We start from the raw sequence: 16347 nt of genomic DNA on the forward strand, positions 1-16347 counted from the left end.
ATGATATTGATTTATATATACATATGTGACACCAGAGGTAGATCTTGAATTGGAATGTTTATATTGATTTTTAAAAGTTCTTTGGTGGAACTTGAGCAGAAGGAAAGACATTCAGACATTAAACTCTTATGGAGGTGGACCGAGAGATTGGGTGAGGGAGCTGGAGAAGGGAGGGGGGGAAGAGGAGGGAGCGACAGTCGTCACCCAGCAAACTCATCAACCACATCTGGTTGTTTGGTTCAGGGACTGTTTTTTTTACCTTCCTACTTTGGTGTCATGCTCCAGGCGGCTCGCGTCCCCTTGTGAGTTTCCTTGAGACGGGAGGTTTTGTCTCATAATCAGAGCTCTTTTTTTTGGTTCTGTTCTTTTTCAATCTCCTGCAGGTATTCAGCGTCTATCTGACAATTCAGATGATGATGATGAGCCTGATAGTGTAAGCGAGAGGATTTAGCTATCTGCTGTGTCGAAACTTGAAAGTTGAATCACCAGTACAAAAACAATTTGAACAGTGTTTGACTACAGTCATGACTGAGCTTTTCAGTTGTCTTAAAGACTACGTTAAAGAGTCCATTTAGATATTAAATGAAGTTATGATAAGCTTTACTGAATGTTTACTCCACAGATCAACTCTGCTATGCTCAGAGTAGCTGTGACCGTGTCCATTTATTTAGGAGTTAAAATTATTGGGATTATTTTAAATTTTTTGTCCGAAAATGTACATTTTATGAAGAAATGGCTGGTCAACCGGCCTTGAATACACATCCAAGTAAAACTTTGAATACTTGAGGAAATGGAGAACATTTTGTTGTTTTCCTGAGGATAGGTTGAGTACATTCTGTTTATGAGTAATGACACTCTCATTAACTAAGAGCCTTTTTGCAAAAAGAGCAGGAGAGGGGGAAGTGTCCTTTAAATGAATGAGCAGGAATCACAGTGAGAATGCAAATTACAAGTAAGAGTCCTGCATTCCAATTCTCTTCCATTGTAGTTGGTTGGGATGAGGCTACATTTAAACACTTTCACTGTTTCGCAGCACATGCATCCTGCACGCTTCTTCTGTGCAGCGGGTCTGACGTCCAGCCCAAAGAATGAAATAGCAAACAGTCAAGAAACCTCATACGTGTCAGCAGCCTCTTGACTTGACTCTTTTTACCTGCGGGCAACGTGAGCAATTCTCACACGTTTTGCATCGTTTGGGGGGGCTGCGTGCGACAGACGTGAGAGGCATCTGACGTCCTCCAGCATCTGTCTGATCATTTTCCTTGTGCGGTGCTGCCGGTTGAAATGTGAGCGTCACGGAGCCTCTCCCCCTTCTCCCCCCGCCTCCTCCCCTCCGTCTCTCCCCTCGACTCAAGTCCCTCCGAGCGGCTCTCAAACTTCAGTGTGGAGCCTGGACGCGGAGGACGCGGAGCAGCGAGCCGACGCACGGAGTCGCAGCTGACGTGAAACCGGACTCGTTTTTTCGGGGTGGGAGGCGGCGGCGGCGACGGGGGGGTTGAAGAGCCGCAACAAACAGACGCATCGTCCGGCCCGGATAACGGCTTTTCCCCCCCCTCTGTTATCAACGGCCACTAACGGTCGTCGGGCTGAGGAGTCGCGCGCCGCTCTCGGGGGGGGCTTCGATCCGGATCGTTTTCCTCCATTGTTTAGTCGGAAGTTTCCGACTGTCACGTCCTCGGCACGGACCTTATACCCTCGGCCGTTTTTAATTCAGCACGACCCAACCGAACACTCGGTCACTTAATGCAGCTTTCCTTGGGGGGGTTTTGGAGTGTTTTTCAGCCGCTGCGCGAGCGGAGCAGTAACGGTCGCGCCAGCACCAGCCTCCGCCATGGGGGAGTAGCGGGCAGGAGGGGACATCTGTCTGCGAGCGACCCCCGTGTCTAGCGGCGCCTCCTGTGACCATTTCAACCAAAAAACAAAAACAAGCGACGCGCGGATCCGTTTTTGACTTGAAACAATGGCCCCGGACGGCCGCCCGCTGACGGCGGTGCTTCTCCTGTGGGGTCTGCTGGTGATCTCCGGCTCCGGCTTCGAGATCGGCTCCTACGACCTGGAGCGAGGGCGGCCGGCCAAGTGCGAGCCCATCGTGATCCCCATGTGCGAGGGCATCGGCTACAACCTGACCCGCATGCCCAACTTCATGGACCACGACGACCAGAAGGAGGCCGCCATCAAGCTGAACGAGTTCGCCCCGCTGGTGGCGTACGGCTGCGACGTGCACCTCCGCTTCTTCCTCTGCTCCCTCTACGCCCCCATGTGCACGGACAAAGTGTCGACCTCCATACCCGCCTGCAGGCCCATGTGTGAGCAGGCCAGGGAGCGGTGTGCCCCCATCATGAAGAAGTTCAGCTACACCTGGCCGGACTCGCTCGACTGCTCCAAGCTGCCGACCAGGAACGACCCCAACGCCCTGTGCATGGAGGCCCCCGAGAACGAGACCAGGACGGAGGGGAAGAAGGGCGAGGGCATGCTGCCTGTGCCCCATCGCCCCAGGCAGCCAGGCGGCGGACGCTCTTCGGGCGGCGCGGGCTCCTGCGAGAACCCGGACAAGTTCCAGTTCGTGGAGAAGAGCCAGTCGTGTGCCCCCCGCTGCTCCCCCGCCGTAGACGTCTTCTGGTCCAGGCAGGACAAGGACTTTGCCTTCATCTGGATGACCGTGTGGTCCATCCTCTGCTTCGTCTCCACCGCCTTCACCGTCCTCACCTTCCTCCTGGAGCCCCACCGCTTCCAGTACCCGGAGCGCCCCATCATCTTCCTTTCCATGTGTTACAACGTCTACTCCGTGGCCTTCATCATCCGCTCGGTGGCCGGCGCCGAGAACATCGCCTGCGACCGGGAGCACGGAGAGCTGTACATCATCCAGGAGGGGCTGGAGTCGACCGGCTGCACCATCGTCTTCCTCATCCTCTACTACTTCGGCATGGCCTCTTCTATCTGGTGGGTCATCCTCACCCTCACCTGGTTCCTGGCCGCAGGCAAGAAGTGGGGCCACGAGGCCATCGAAGCCCACAGCAACTACTTCCACATGGCCGCGTGGGGCATCCCGGCGCTGAAGACCATCATCATCCTCACCATGAGGAAGGTGGCCGGGGACGAGCTGACGGGGCTGTGCTACGTGGGGAGCATGGACCCCGGGGCGCTCACGGGCTTCGTCCTCATCCCCCTGTCCTGCTACCTGATCATCGGCACCTCCTTCATCCTCACCGGCTTCGTGGCACTCTTCCACATCCGAAAGGTGATGAAGACGGAGGGCACCAACACGGAGAAGCTGGAGAAGCTCATGGTGAAGATCGGCATCTACTCCATCCTCTACACCGTGCCGGCCACCTGCGTCATCGTCTGCTACTTCTACGAGAGGCTGAACATGGACTACTGGAAGCTGCGGGGGCTGCAGATGAAGTGCGGCTCGTTCGGCGGCCCCAGCGGCGACTGCTCGCTGCGGGCGTCGGTGCCCACGGTGGCCGTGTTCATGCTGAAGATCTTCATGTCGCTGGTGGTCGGCATCACCAGCGGCGTGTGGGTGTGGAGCTCCAAGACGCTGCAGACCTGGCAGGGCCTGTGCAGCCGGAAGCTGGCCGACAGGACTAGAAGCAGGAAGCCCTGCGGCGGCGTGAGCTGCGGCAGCACGCACTGCCACTACAAGTCTCCCGCCGTGGTTCTGCACATGGCCAAGACTGAGCTGCACTCGGACAGCCCCACGCATGTCTGACAGGGAGCACGACGCGCACGCACGCACACACACACACACACACACGCCTATGCCCTGAATGAGGAGCTGCTAAAGACTTTGTAAGAAGATGGGTGGTGGAATGGAACTGTCCGTTGCTGCTGCCGAGGCGTAGAGACACACACACGGGCCTCTGAGACACAAATCTATCAACAGTATTCAATGCATAAAGGGAAATGTTCAGTATTTTTACCCATATTCTTCTGTTTCAAAGTGATCTGTGCAGTAGACATGCCTAGCGTTTGAAAGCAACAAAAAAAAGAAGAGAAAAAGACGGTTATGGGAGGTATGTTGGGAAATATTCCCCTTCCCAAAAGTGGCATGATTAACTGTATAAATCTGTATAAACGTTTTATTTATTGTAAATATATTTAATTTAAAGGTAGCTCTTATCAGATGTGTTGTTTTAGATGCATATATTAAAAGATAAAGGGAATTTGAAGTGCCTTTTATTAGAACTCTGGTTCTGGCCTTTTTGGAGGATAATAAATTTGTGGTATTCATTGTCAACTTCCTCGCTGCCTCTTGTTATTGTTTTCAACCATCTCACACTGTCTTCTAATGTTTAACTGTTTTAACAGCCTTAAACCAATCCAGATTCAATAGTCACAAATGATTGCTCATTTCGGTCTTGTTTTCATGCCATTCTTCTCCGGGGATTTCATTTTTCGCAGCAGGGCTCCCTGCCAAACGCGTTGCCTTCTAAGTGCATGATGGGACACATCCCAGAGGCGTCGCCGACAATAATCCTCAAAGAGAATCACTGATGAATAGAGCGCGCAGACCGTGGCGAGCGGTAACGTTTGCATCACCGTCTCAAAAATGCAGCCGCAGAGGAATATATTTAATTAATGGCCGGTTTTAATCCTTCCACCAAGTCATTGTCGTTGCCCTCTCGCCGCTCCATTTGATCCCCGTGCAAACACTCGACACTTTGATCCGAGGGGACGAGCCTGAAGTGGATTTCGGCCTCATTGCGTGGTTCCGCTGGCGGATTTAATTTTAGCTCAGGCACTCAAAATTCTGCTTGTCCGTAGATGGATTTTTCCGCTGGATGTTTAGGTTTATAATGTCTGTTGTGGCTTTTGCAAGCTACATTTTCTGGTGTGAAAGGGACTTCCGCTGTATAAATGATGTGTAAATGTTTGAGGTTAATGAAGCCCTTTCGTTTGGCAAGAAAGAAACGAACCATCAGGTATAAATAATCACTGACTGATTCAGAGAAAAAGAATGCCAAACATTGTTTCACTAACAATAAGTTGGGTCTAGCAACAAACATTTCGGTAATAAAGTTCAATTTATTAAGCACAAGAGCCACCGTGTTCTCACATGGTCCATAAAAGAAGTGAAAATAAACAGCTTTTACCTGACTGGACTTTAACAATGTAAGTAAACTGACTAAAGTCGTCTCACAGCGAGACAGTGGAAATTACAAATGTTTGACCGCAGTGGGATTGATGATTACGTCAGTGTGTAATTGCGTGCTGTGTCACCAGCAGCAGCACATGGATGTGATAGCATTGGAGGGGGGGGGAATTAATGTGACGACCGGGAGCTTGTTTTCATTACGTTATTGGAGCCCTAGAAGTGTGAAGCAAGCGCGCAGAGGTCAAAAGGTTAAAAGTCGCTTTGTCTCCACTTTGCATTCCAGCGGAGGTATAATAAGATTCATGTACTACAGCTTACGTTAGTGTTCATTTACTAAAGACACATCTGCCTAAATCAAAGGGGGGGTTATGTCTCAGCGGTGGGTTAACAACATTTTCCACTCCGTGCAGCGTTGTGTGGATCTGCGCGACGCATGAGTTAACTTCAATTACTTATTTCTTCCCTCTGCAGAACAAGATGCGGTTTAACTGCATTTCATCACTCAGCCGTTGCAGACCGTGTTGTCCGCGGCTCGGCACGCCAGCATTTTGCGAGTCCTGGACTCTGACACCGCGCCGGGCCACGTTTCACTATTTAAAACACACAACAAAAAAAGGGGCCGTTGTGCTCGCAGCCTCGAGACTCGGCTGGCGGTGTTTTTAGCCACATGTCACGGGCGCCTGAACGGGGCGCGTGCTTCCTCGCCAGTTTACACTCCAGTGACACGAGCCAGAGAGGCCAAACACTTGCTGTGTGAGACACAAACCAGCTTGTCCCACCTGCGCTGATTAGATAGGAGTGGTAGAGGGTTAAGGACGCGGGGGGAGAGTACAGAGGGCAAGTTTGTCTTCTGCACCACAGCTTTGTTTAAATATCCTTTTCCCTCCTCAGCATTTATTTTTTAGAATTTTCTTGCCCTTTCTGCACTTTAATCTTTCCATTTATGGAACAACATGCCTAAGACAGGTTGTTTTTTTTTGTTATCACTAAAGGTCAACAGTAACGACCTTTTCCAGCAGCAGCAGGATGTCTTTGCTCTGTTTTCCTTCTCCACAAATATGAATTCTATCACTACGTTTCCAGGTCACCGAGCACTATTTTTAGTTGGGTTTTTTTTCTCCTTCGCAGAGGAAAGGAATCAGTGAAGCAAAGAGCTTCAGATACAGGCAAGAAAGAGACGTTCATTCCAAGAAAACAGAGTTTGTTTGAGCTGTGGTTTCTTTGGCGCCAGAGACGTGGGCACCGGGAACACCTTCCCTTTACACACACACACACACACATACACACACCTGAGGTCTGCAAGCATTCAAACCCAAGCATATTGTGAAGAAGACCACAACTGCTAATAATGTCGTCGTGTGGTTTGTCCAAAGTTTTGTTTTGCCAAAATGTAGAGAATTCACTCCAAAAAGGCAGCACTTTTCCTTCTGGGTTATCCTGGAATATTTCATTGTGTCGACTGTGATCCTTGTGGTATATTTGTTCTAAAGCAACACAGAACCAGCCTATTTATCTGGGATTTGTGCATTTGTTTTATATAAAGAGGCGTGAAAACACCTTTCCAGCTTTCGCTGCTGACGCCATGTTTTTGTCTGCTGAGGAGAAATCCGCCCATCTGGTCACGGGTCTGATTAAAGGCGATCATTATGGCATCAATGCGTCTCCCTCATAGACTTAAACCCCTGCCCACCCCTGAGGGGGGGGGGGGGGGGGGGGGGGGAATAAAGCATCCTTCATTACCCTGCCCTCCCTCCCCTCTGTACCCCCCCCCCCCCCCCCCCCCTCGAGCACTATCCCTTTCCTGTGCTGTTTTGATGTGTAAATGAGCGCATTGAAAACCTGCAGGCCCCCAAAGAGGCGCTTTCCATGAAAATGCGGCAGTCAGAGAGCACAAGAGTTCACACAGCTCGCCACTCCTCGCAACCGGACTCCGATCAGACACCCAGTAAGCCGCCGCCGCCGTCTCCTCCGCTGGAGCGGGACACTAAACATGAAATCACACACGGTGTTGCACAGAGGCACGATGACTCACATCATCGCGCAGACATAAACATTTACACTGTGACCTCTGGGAAGAATCCACTGCAGAGGAACAAATGCACAGGCCAGGGGGAGAGTTTGGCTTTGCAGGGCCTTTTTTTTGGGAGGACGGGGGGGTTCAAATGAGGATGCAGTGTCTCAAGTGCCCGAAGAGATGCGGCAGCTGAGATTTTTCTGCGGCATCCATCATGTCAGTGAAATGAAAGGCTGAGAGATTAATAAACTGCTTCACAGAACAGAGGATTGTCTGTTTTGATCAGTTTCTTGGAATTTCAGAAATGTTTCACTCGATATTCATAACAACATGTTTTGAAACAAACAGCAACAAGTCTATCAAGAGTCTGATCAGGTCCTGTTTCTTATACCTTAAAGAAATTGTGAACCACAAAACAAAAATAAATAACGAATTTTGCTGTAGTATCTGAAGTTTCTTGGAAATTGGTGAAATAATCCCCCCACACTGGCAGCTTGATGTCATCTTAAAGGCAGAAATATTAAGACTCAATTACGCTGATCAGTAAACATGGAGATTCTCTTCAGTGTGGATCAAGTCTTTACTCTTCCTGACCCGACACTTTTCAGCCTCACTTTCAAGACTGTCCTTTCATCTCCATGTTAAAAAGAGGAAGGATTGGGCTTTTCAATTTTGATTAAGGATGACATTTTCCTCAAAAAGGATCCAAAACGTTGCATTCATATTGCCCAAAATCCCAAATCCCTCATTAAAGGGTTTTACTAATCTGTACAGCATACGGCACATTCCTTAGAAACAACTAAAATCAAAAATCACACACAAAAAGAAAAATTTTAAAAAATTAACCTTTTATAAAAACAAGCAACTTAGCAATTTAACTATATAGATCTCAGGGATGAAGCTGGTGGTGCTATAAATAAAAACTGGCCTTTTCTACACCAAATAGATACAAGGACAGAAAATTGAAGGAAGTGTAAACCCAAATAAAAATATATACAATATTTTTACGTTAGAATAATAACAAAGGGAATGGATTCCTTTCCATGAAAGGACAACAGGGTAAAATATTGCCTTTCAAACCTTTAAAGGAGTATTTAAATTATTATTTAATTATTATTAAAAATTACCAAATGGACAAAATGTAACACGCTGTAATGTAACATTACATTAGCAGGAAGGTCAATGCGGATACAAAATAAAGACATTTGACTAAGAACATAGTGCAGGAGGGAAAAGAGGAGAAAAAGTTTCAAGAAAAAGTTCCGAGCTTTTTTTTTTTTGCTGTATCTTTTTCTTCACAGTGTGTGTGTGTGTGTGTTTTTTCTCCCACGTCCTTTGATCAACAGGCAGAAGACGGAGAAGTAAAGCTTCCTCATCCCGCTGCACTCGTTCCTGTGCTCCGTCTGCCTGTGGCTGAAGGAGAAGAGATGAATCAGTGAACAGAGGGAGGCTCCGCTCTGCGAAGCCAACAGCGTTGCTGTGATCACTGTTAATCTCCTTTGCCACTCTGCCGCCATCGCCTCAGAAAACATCCATCTCATTTCCAGCGGCCTCGTCTTCCTTTCTCATTAAGGCGTCGTCAAGGTTTTTTCAGAAGTCACCCTTTGGTGCTCCGCAAGCGGGCAAAAGTGCCGTTTGAGCCAGAGGTTCAGCGATGGCAAGTATTTGTTTGAGGGTTAAATCGCAGCGGGCCTTTCATCATGCGGCTATGTTGCTACGATCAGAGGTTTTCGGGATTATGTAGGTCAGACATTGAGAGCGAGAGCACCCCTTTTGTAGCTGCCATTTTTATTCAGTTGCTAGGCAGCACCCGCTCTAATCTCTTGTACCAAAGAGTCTCTCCCGGGAGAGAAAAGAGAGGGAAGCAGGAGTTACAAAGGACGGGAAAGAAATGTGAAAACAGCATCAACAAAGGACACAAACCCGTGCAAGGGCCGCTCTTAGAAACACTCTGAAGGGAGGGGATGGAAAAGCACAGGATGTGGGAGTCTAAGCTCGGCCCTGCTGAACATCTCTAACCCCCCCGCGCTCCCCCGTGGTTTTGTTAGTGCCATTGACTGAAGAACTAAAAGATGATCAAACACCTCCAACTGCGGACCGAGACGTCGCTTTGAATCTGCAGACGAGGGGGTTCGTGGCGTCCGGACTGTGGCACAGGTCGCTGTCGACAGGTACCAGAGTGGATCGGAACCAGATCCGGGGTCTCGGGTCATCTGGCAAGTGTGTCTGCTGTCACACTCCCACCGCAACCCCCCCCCCTACACCCCCAACCCTAAATGTGCTCATGTCACGCTCAGCCATCAAAGGAAAGGCTCAAGCCTCTGCTCTGTGTTCTCAGAGAGGAGAACCCCCCCCCCCCCCCCCTCACACACACACACACACACACACACGCCTGTGGGCTCTGTAAGGACCTGCTATCCTCCGTTGCATTTGACACTCATTTGGGGAGTTTTGGAAGTTGGTTCTTGCACATTTCTTGACTTTTTCCTCTCGATTGTGCGTCACATTGTCTTGATGCAGAAGGACCCACACGGTGTGCATTCATAACAAAAAGATGCATAAAAAGATGAGCATGGGTTGGACCGGATAGTTTTGCTTAATATTCTAAGCTTGAGGCCCGAACAACTCATTTGTTGTCTGTAAAATATTGAAACGTGGGGCAGCCATAAACTCTTGCTTTAAAATAATATGAAACATTTCAATTCAAGAGATTGCACACTTTAAAAGCCGAGCTTGCAAACCTCTAATTATCATTCTTCTCTGTGAAGAATTTGAAATATTAATCTGATATTAATCAAATTAATAGGAGGAAATAAATGAAGAACAATTTGCTGTCGCCAGGCAATCGTTTCCCAAAAGCATGCGATGCTGTGGGCAACATTTTCAGACGTGGGAGTGGAATTAATCTACTCATCTAACTGCCCAAAGAAAAATCCGTTTCCCAAAGTGTTCTTGAAATGCGTTGGACACATGAAGCAGACTCAAACAGAGGAGGCCATTCAAACTACCAGACTGTCGAAAGGTATAAAAGTCCTTTGTGAACCAGCTCAAAGGCTGTATGGTGGGATGTAATTGGCTAATTAAGGAGAGTTTGCTGTGTGTGTGTGTGTGTGTGTGTGTGTGTGTGTGTGTGTGTGTGTGTGTGTGTGTGTGTGTGTGTGTGTGTGTGTGTGTGTGTGTGTGTGTGTGTGTGTATGTGTTTGGGGGTTGTCCTCATATTATTTCTGCTTTTGGTTTCTCTAAATGACCATGTTAATTAACTCAAATGTGTACTTTTTGCACAGTATATGCTGAGACTGCCCAGGGTTTATGGTAGTTTGTGAAACAAAATGGGCCAAAACAAGTCCAGAGAGACTGTTTTCGGGGGAAGGTTCAAACACATTTGGCCCAAAAATGTCCTATCATCAATTAAATCGTTTTTCCGGCCAAGACTGTTGACTCAGGCTGATCACTGTACATTAGCCCGTCCGGGTAGTAAAAGGAACCAGCTGGGGCCACACTCACTCTAACACTGGACCTTTTGTCGAGGTCTCAGCCCCCCAACGAGTAAAATAAAAAACTTGTTGCATGACAGATCCTCTTTGTGCGCCTGCAGACATTGTTCCTATTGTGGCACGTCAAGGTCTGACATGCCAGGTCCAACACGGCGCTGAATAAACTGTGGTTTGTGTACATACTGTAACTGTAGGCTGCGGAAAAGGAGCGAGGCAGCGGCCCGTGATGATCTTGGCGGGCCGGTGAGGATTTGCCGTGTAAAAAAAGAGCTCGGAGCGGCCTTTTACCTCAGGATAACAACTGCTTGTAGAGCGGGAGAGAAAACCTGCGAGGATCAGCCTTCCTGTTCGCACCCCATCATGCGTGAGCCGGCGGGACCCTTGTGTTGTTATGGTGGTGAGATATTTCCTGTGTGTGTTTTGGGGTTGCATCTGGGCTTGTTTACAGCCCAGGGTAGAGCCTCTTTAAGTGGAACATGTTACTAGACGGATGTGGAGGGGCTCAAGTGCCTATTAGTGGGGCCGGCCTGTAGCCCCAAACCAGAACCCCAGCTGCTTCATGATACGGCCTGGTTTCCACTGCTGCACCGAGCTTACTCATGAGAAAAGTGTTCATTTACGCCACATACCCCCCCCCCCCCTCTTCTAAAACGCCACATGTTTTATCATCCAAGGTGACTCAACGTTGAATACTGGGGGATTTTCGTTTCGTTCGTTTTTGTTATATTCACATCCCATGAAAATACCCCAAAAAATCAACCTTCTCTCAAGTTCTCCACCCGAGGTTTGTCACTCAGTGCATTGAGGACGGAAATCTTTATAGTTCCAACGGATGGATGGATATGTAAATCGGTGCGTTAGTGAATACTTACGGCAGAGACACAACGTGAATGTCGGGTTGACTACCGAGCCTCCATCCATCCAGGAACATGTTGTGTATCAGTCAACGGTTCGAGACCCCGGCGTTGCCCCCTGGTTCATCCTCTTCCTCTGGCATCGCATGTGCAAGTAGCCCTCCACCAATTCCTCCACAGCTCCAGTGTGAAGTGTCCTGCAAAGCCCAAAGCTGCGCAGCGGAGGACAAAGCAGAGAGGGATTAGCGTCCCTCCGGCCTTTCTGCTCACGCACAACGCCGCGCCGTGTAACACCCCCCCCAGTGTGACACACAACACAACCAAACACTCTTCTGGGGCTACGCTACTAAAACAAACCCACTGCTGGAACCCCACGGGGGCCGAGGAGAGCGGTGGAGGAGCTGGGGAGGCGGATGTGAGCGAGGCCAAGAACTCGTGGTGTTTATGCTGAACAGCCAAAGAGTGGGAAAAAAAACGCAAAGGAACACGATCCCCATGTTTTCCCTGCTCGGGCTAATCTGACAAAACGACAGAGGGAGCAGATTCCCTTACAGAGAAAGCTGCCACTTAGATATTTATCCTCGCTAAGGCAAACATCTGGCCCCGGCGGGCCCTTTTCACAGGGCGATGTGAGTGGGTGCGATACTCGGTTACATTTATTTGGGTGTGAAGTTTTAATTAAAAGTGAAAGCCGTGCAGTGCCGTGCCCCCCCCGCGCCTCTCTCCCTCCCCTGCGAAGCTTTGTCTCCCCCCCCCCCCCCCCCCCCCCCCCGGGCTTCATCTGAAAGTGAAATGAAGTGAGAAAAGCTAAAACTGCAGAAGAAGAGACGGATGGCAGAAAATAGACAAACAAACAAAGACACTGAGGTGGGAAGATGCAGACGAGGGACGAGGAGTCATTTATCACTCAGGAGGTGTGAAATTTCCCTTCTTGCTGTTTGTTTTCAGTGGCAGTCGGACGGAACGGCCTTGTATTACAAAGTGCCTGTCGCTCCCACACACAGAGGAGGGCGTATTGCTTACAGAAAAAAGAAAAAGGGAAAAAAAAATTCTGCTTACTCTCCAGAGTCTGGTTTTCCAGAAGCACCCTTGCGTGCAGGATCACCTGTGTCAACTGGCCCGGAGCCCATTGAGGACCTCCAAGACCCAGAACCAGGAGAAAGACGGCACGCCACCCGCCCGTCCGTGCTGCTTTTTTATTTTGGGGGGTTTAATGATTTTGAGGAAAGATGCGTGGGATCAGGTGAACCCCGACACGGCTGCAGCTTCGGCGTTGTCGGAGCAGCGGGTTTACGAGGGAGACTGAGCTCACGTTGTGTTTACCCATCGCCTCTGGATGCAAAGCGCCGGGGCCTCATTTATGAGCTGGCACACAGGGTCCCTCATCACTTTAAAGAAGAAGAAAACAAACACACACATTGCTAATAGCAACACAGGTAGTAAAGCTTTAACATCCATCTATCAGTTTTAATTGCCTTTAGGAGGCAGAAAGTGTGTGAATGGGCTTCAGTTCTCCCACGTGATGAATGTTCCAGACTTTTAATTAAAGTCAGGGCTGGTTTGGCTCACGGAGCACGTTTTCCATTTGTCACGTAATAACAACTAAAATGTTGTAACTTAATTGGGATTTTAGAGATTGTTAGTAATTAGTCATTACACTGATCACACACACAGTCAAACAGTTTGATATTTTTTTAAATGTTTACAAATCTTGTAAATATGAAGCTCAGCTCGCAGCTGATTCGCTTTGCAACTGGAAGCTTAAGTCCGTCCAAACGTAAGTGTAAAAAAAAAAAAGAGACAAAGTGCTTACATGAGTGTGCAAAAATAAATAGTTAAATATAGAAAAATGCTGACTCCTCAGTAGGAAATATGAAGGTATCAGGAGTGAGCTGTCAGAGAGTGGAACAACAGTGAAAATAATAAAATCATGAATCATGAAAGTTACATCTTTGTTTAATCTGTAAAAATGTAAAAACGTCAGGAGGTCCGGACTAATCCCTGCGAGGGACTTCCTGTCGGGCCCGTCCCCACCGTCCCCCTTTTTGTACTTGACAACACACATTAGTTTGAGTGCCTCGAGCCTGTGAGCCTGAGCGATGGCGGCAGGCAGATTGCGTTACCTTTGTACAGAGCCAAGCTGCAGCCTTACCGGCTTCTAGCCTCTGTGCTCCGCGGACGCCGTCGCTGGCTCTCACCTTCTCGGGGGAAGGGTCGCCGACAGCTGCCCGGCGCACCGACAAGTCAACGACTCTGTCTGACTCTGGTCTCGAGCTAGAAAGAGCCCGTCGCGTGTTACCTGGCCTCGCTCTTGGTGTGAGAGGATGCTAATTGGCAACGAGGCGCCAGTCTCCCCCCCTCCCCCTCCCCTCCCCTCCCCTCTGGCGTCGGTCACGGCCAGGAGAGGTGGCATTAAGCCTGGCCTCCGATGGCTCCAGACTGCGTGGGTCCAAAGGGGACCAGGAGGCACGATCCGCCTGTGTGGAGGTCCCTGAAGTACACACCTGGCCTTGATTTTAACACTTGAATGGAAAAGCCCGCCCGGGGACCAGCACAGGGAAGTCGTTTCTTTTCGGAAATAAAGAGGGAGAATTATTTTCAATTTAAAAAGTGGCACAGAGAAAAAGTCCTTTCCAGTGTTTTTTGTGCAGAGTTCCCTCCTGGCTGATTGGAGTTCACCCAATATGTGTGTTTGTGTGTGTGTGTGTGTGTGTGTGTGTCTCTCCTGGCTCCCGCCTGCCCTCCGTCTGCCTCCCCTGGATTGGAGTCCTGTCGCCTTCCCAGAGAAGGGCCGCTCGACCCGGGTGGATATTCTTTCCCTCACATCTGCTACGAATTAACCGGAGCCATTGAAAGGCTCCTTTATGGAGCCGTCAGCAGCCCTTTTGACTGCTTTCTATTAAGACACATGCACACTTTGTTCACGCACACATGTGGGCACATACAGCGTGCACAGGTTTGTGCTCCCTGCTTACTGTTGAATTGCTATTTACGTTTAAGAAAGTGTTGTCTTTTTTCCCCTCTTTCTCTGCATATAATCACATTTGAGACACACACCACACAAACGCACACCTCCACAGTCTTACTCAGACAAAAACTCTACACTTAAATCAGCCCCAACAGCTGCGGCCTTCTTTTCGTTTTTCTTTTTTGTTATTTTAAATGAATCACCCGTGCATGGTGGAGCAGTGCAGGGGTGGTTATTGGGCCATTACACCCTTTAATCTATTTATTGCTGACATCCCCCTCACCGGGCTTATGCACACTCCACAGAAACATGAGCCGTGACAGCAGCGAGGCCATCGGGTAACTCAAGATGGATCTGATTGGGAGAGAACCTCTACATTTTTGTAAATATATGCACATGCAATATATTTTGCTGATAGAAGCCAATTAAATGCTTTAGAAACTGGAGTTTTTTTTTTCTGTTTGCCAAAAAGAGACAGGCGTCACTGGGAGAGAAGTGGAGGGAATCGGAAAGAGAATCTGCTAAAGGATTAGTGAGCCTGTGTATATTCTACCGGGGCAATCAAGAGACCGGGAGGCAGGTGGGTGGGTGAGTGAGTGGGTGGATGAGTGAGTGGGTGAGTGGGTGAGTGGGAGGGAGGAGCCGGTCGGGAGGTGATCAGAGGGCAGCTGAACCTGACTGGGCCTAAAGTTGAGTATCACGGAACGCCATCGAATGAATGAAGGAGCGAAGAGCCTGGGCGCTTTAAGGAGGCAACAAGGAAACTGAACGAACCGCAGCGCTCTTGTCTCAGGTGCATGTTTTCGCTCAGAGAACTCTGATTTTGGCATTTTTCTGTGAAAAATCCACCCGCCACCAGCGAGGAGGAAGCCCATCGGCTCGCTATCATCCACCGCTCTGCTTCACAAAGGATCCGCAGACACGTATCCAACATTTGGGATCACCGGCTTGACTGAACGGTAAGATGGAGCCTCGGCGTTCATGAAAAGGCCTCGCGCCCCCCCCCCCCCCCCCCCCCTTGTTAGTCGGCCTGCCTTTCATCTCCCCCCGTAGCGCTCATCCAATTGTTGCCACATCTGGATTCCCGAGTTCAAAGAAATCCCTGCGTCATTTTGAGGCTCTTCCGTCTGGTCATTTTTCACATCGCCTTTAACATGTTTCCCCCTTTGTGCCTTGATTTGAATCTGGAATTATTTTTAAAAAGAAGGAAGACGTGAACCGTGCAGTCGGTTGCAGGCAGAGAGGACGTGTGAGTGATCCGTAAACGGCGCTGTTTGGTCCGCAGGAAGATTCAAACCGTTTCAGAGGAACGCTCGAGGCGCTCGAGTGTCCCGGGGGAGGGGGGGGGGGCCATCCTCAGAACTCCTGCGTTTCCCCACTCCCTCGCTTTCCTCCGCTTTTGGTTACATGATCAAAGGGAGAGGACGTACATGAGTGGAGAAAACTGTGTGAGGGGGGGGGGAGGGGGGGGGGGAGGCTCTGTTTTGTGAATAATGCATTACTGATCATTTCAGCCCGCACTTAGAAGCGGAAATAGATTTAGGGCACGTCGCCTCTGCGGTAACATTTTCATTTGGCGCTCAAATGTCAGGTCACCTGTCTGTGTTGTGTTCCTGTCTCTTTAGCCCCGCCCCTTGTCCTCATTTTCTCTGTGTGTTTACCTGGTAGGAGACTGACTTGAGCTCGTTCTGTACCGTCAAACCGTGCCAGCGGGCCGGAGGGCCTCAGTACAACCTCACCTCAAGCCGGAGACCTGCTCCACATCTGGGGGAGACATTCGTTAAGATTCCTCGAGCCACGGGAAAGTTATCGTCTCACCGCCGCTTGTGAAATAGTCACGAAAGGCAAACTATTGGTACGCCGATTTCAAGAGAAAATAAACTGTAAAAAGGACCATTCCAAGAAACGTCTTATTCTGA

General features: G+C 49.3%; 1 protein-coding gene and 1 long non-coding RNA gene across 2 annotated transcripts; one reads left to right on the plus strand and one right to left on the minus strand.

Annotated features, from left to right (window-relative positions):
* Positions 1-899: 899 nt before the first annotated feature.
* Positions 900-4244, plus strand: fzd9b (frizzled class receptor 9b). The gene has a single exon (XM_040189012.2). The coding sequence runs from the start codon at positions 1961-1963 to the stop codon at positions 3710-3712; it is 1752 nt and encodes a 583-aa protein (XP_040044946.2). The 5' UTR covers positions 900-1960; the 3' UTR covers positions 3713-4244.
* Positions 4245-7945: 3701 nt separating this feature from the next.
* Positions 7946-12835, minus strand: LOC144401884 (uncharacterized). The gene is made up of 3 exons (XR_013463824.1): positions 12520-12835; positions 11479-11672; positions 7946-8525 (listed from the first exon to the last, which is right to left on the minus strand). It is a non-coding gene; the product is annotated as an uncharacterized LOC144401884 (long non-coding RNA).
* Between the last annotated feature and the right edge of the window lie 3512 nt (positions 12836-16347).

The sequence above is a fragment of the Gasterosteus aculeatus genome, chromosome 1, assembly GCF_964276395.1.
Source record: "Gasterosteus aculeatus chromosome 1, fGasAcu3.hap1.1, whole genome shotgun sequence".
Taxonomy (NCBI): domain Eukaryota; kingdom Metazoa; phylum Chordata; class Actinopteri; order Perciformes; family Gasterosteidae; genus Gasterosteus; species Gasterosteus aculeatus.

Coding starts and splice junctions, on each gene's coding strand:
- fzd9b (XM_040189012.2), top strand. CDS start 1,961: ATGGCCCCGGACGGCCGCCCGCTGACGGCGGTGCTTCTCCTGTGGGGT.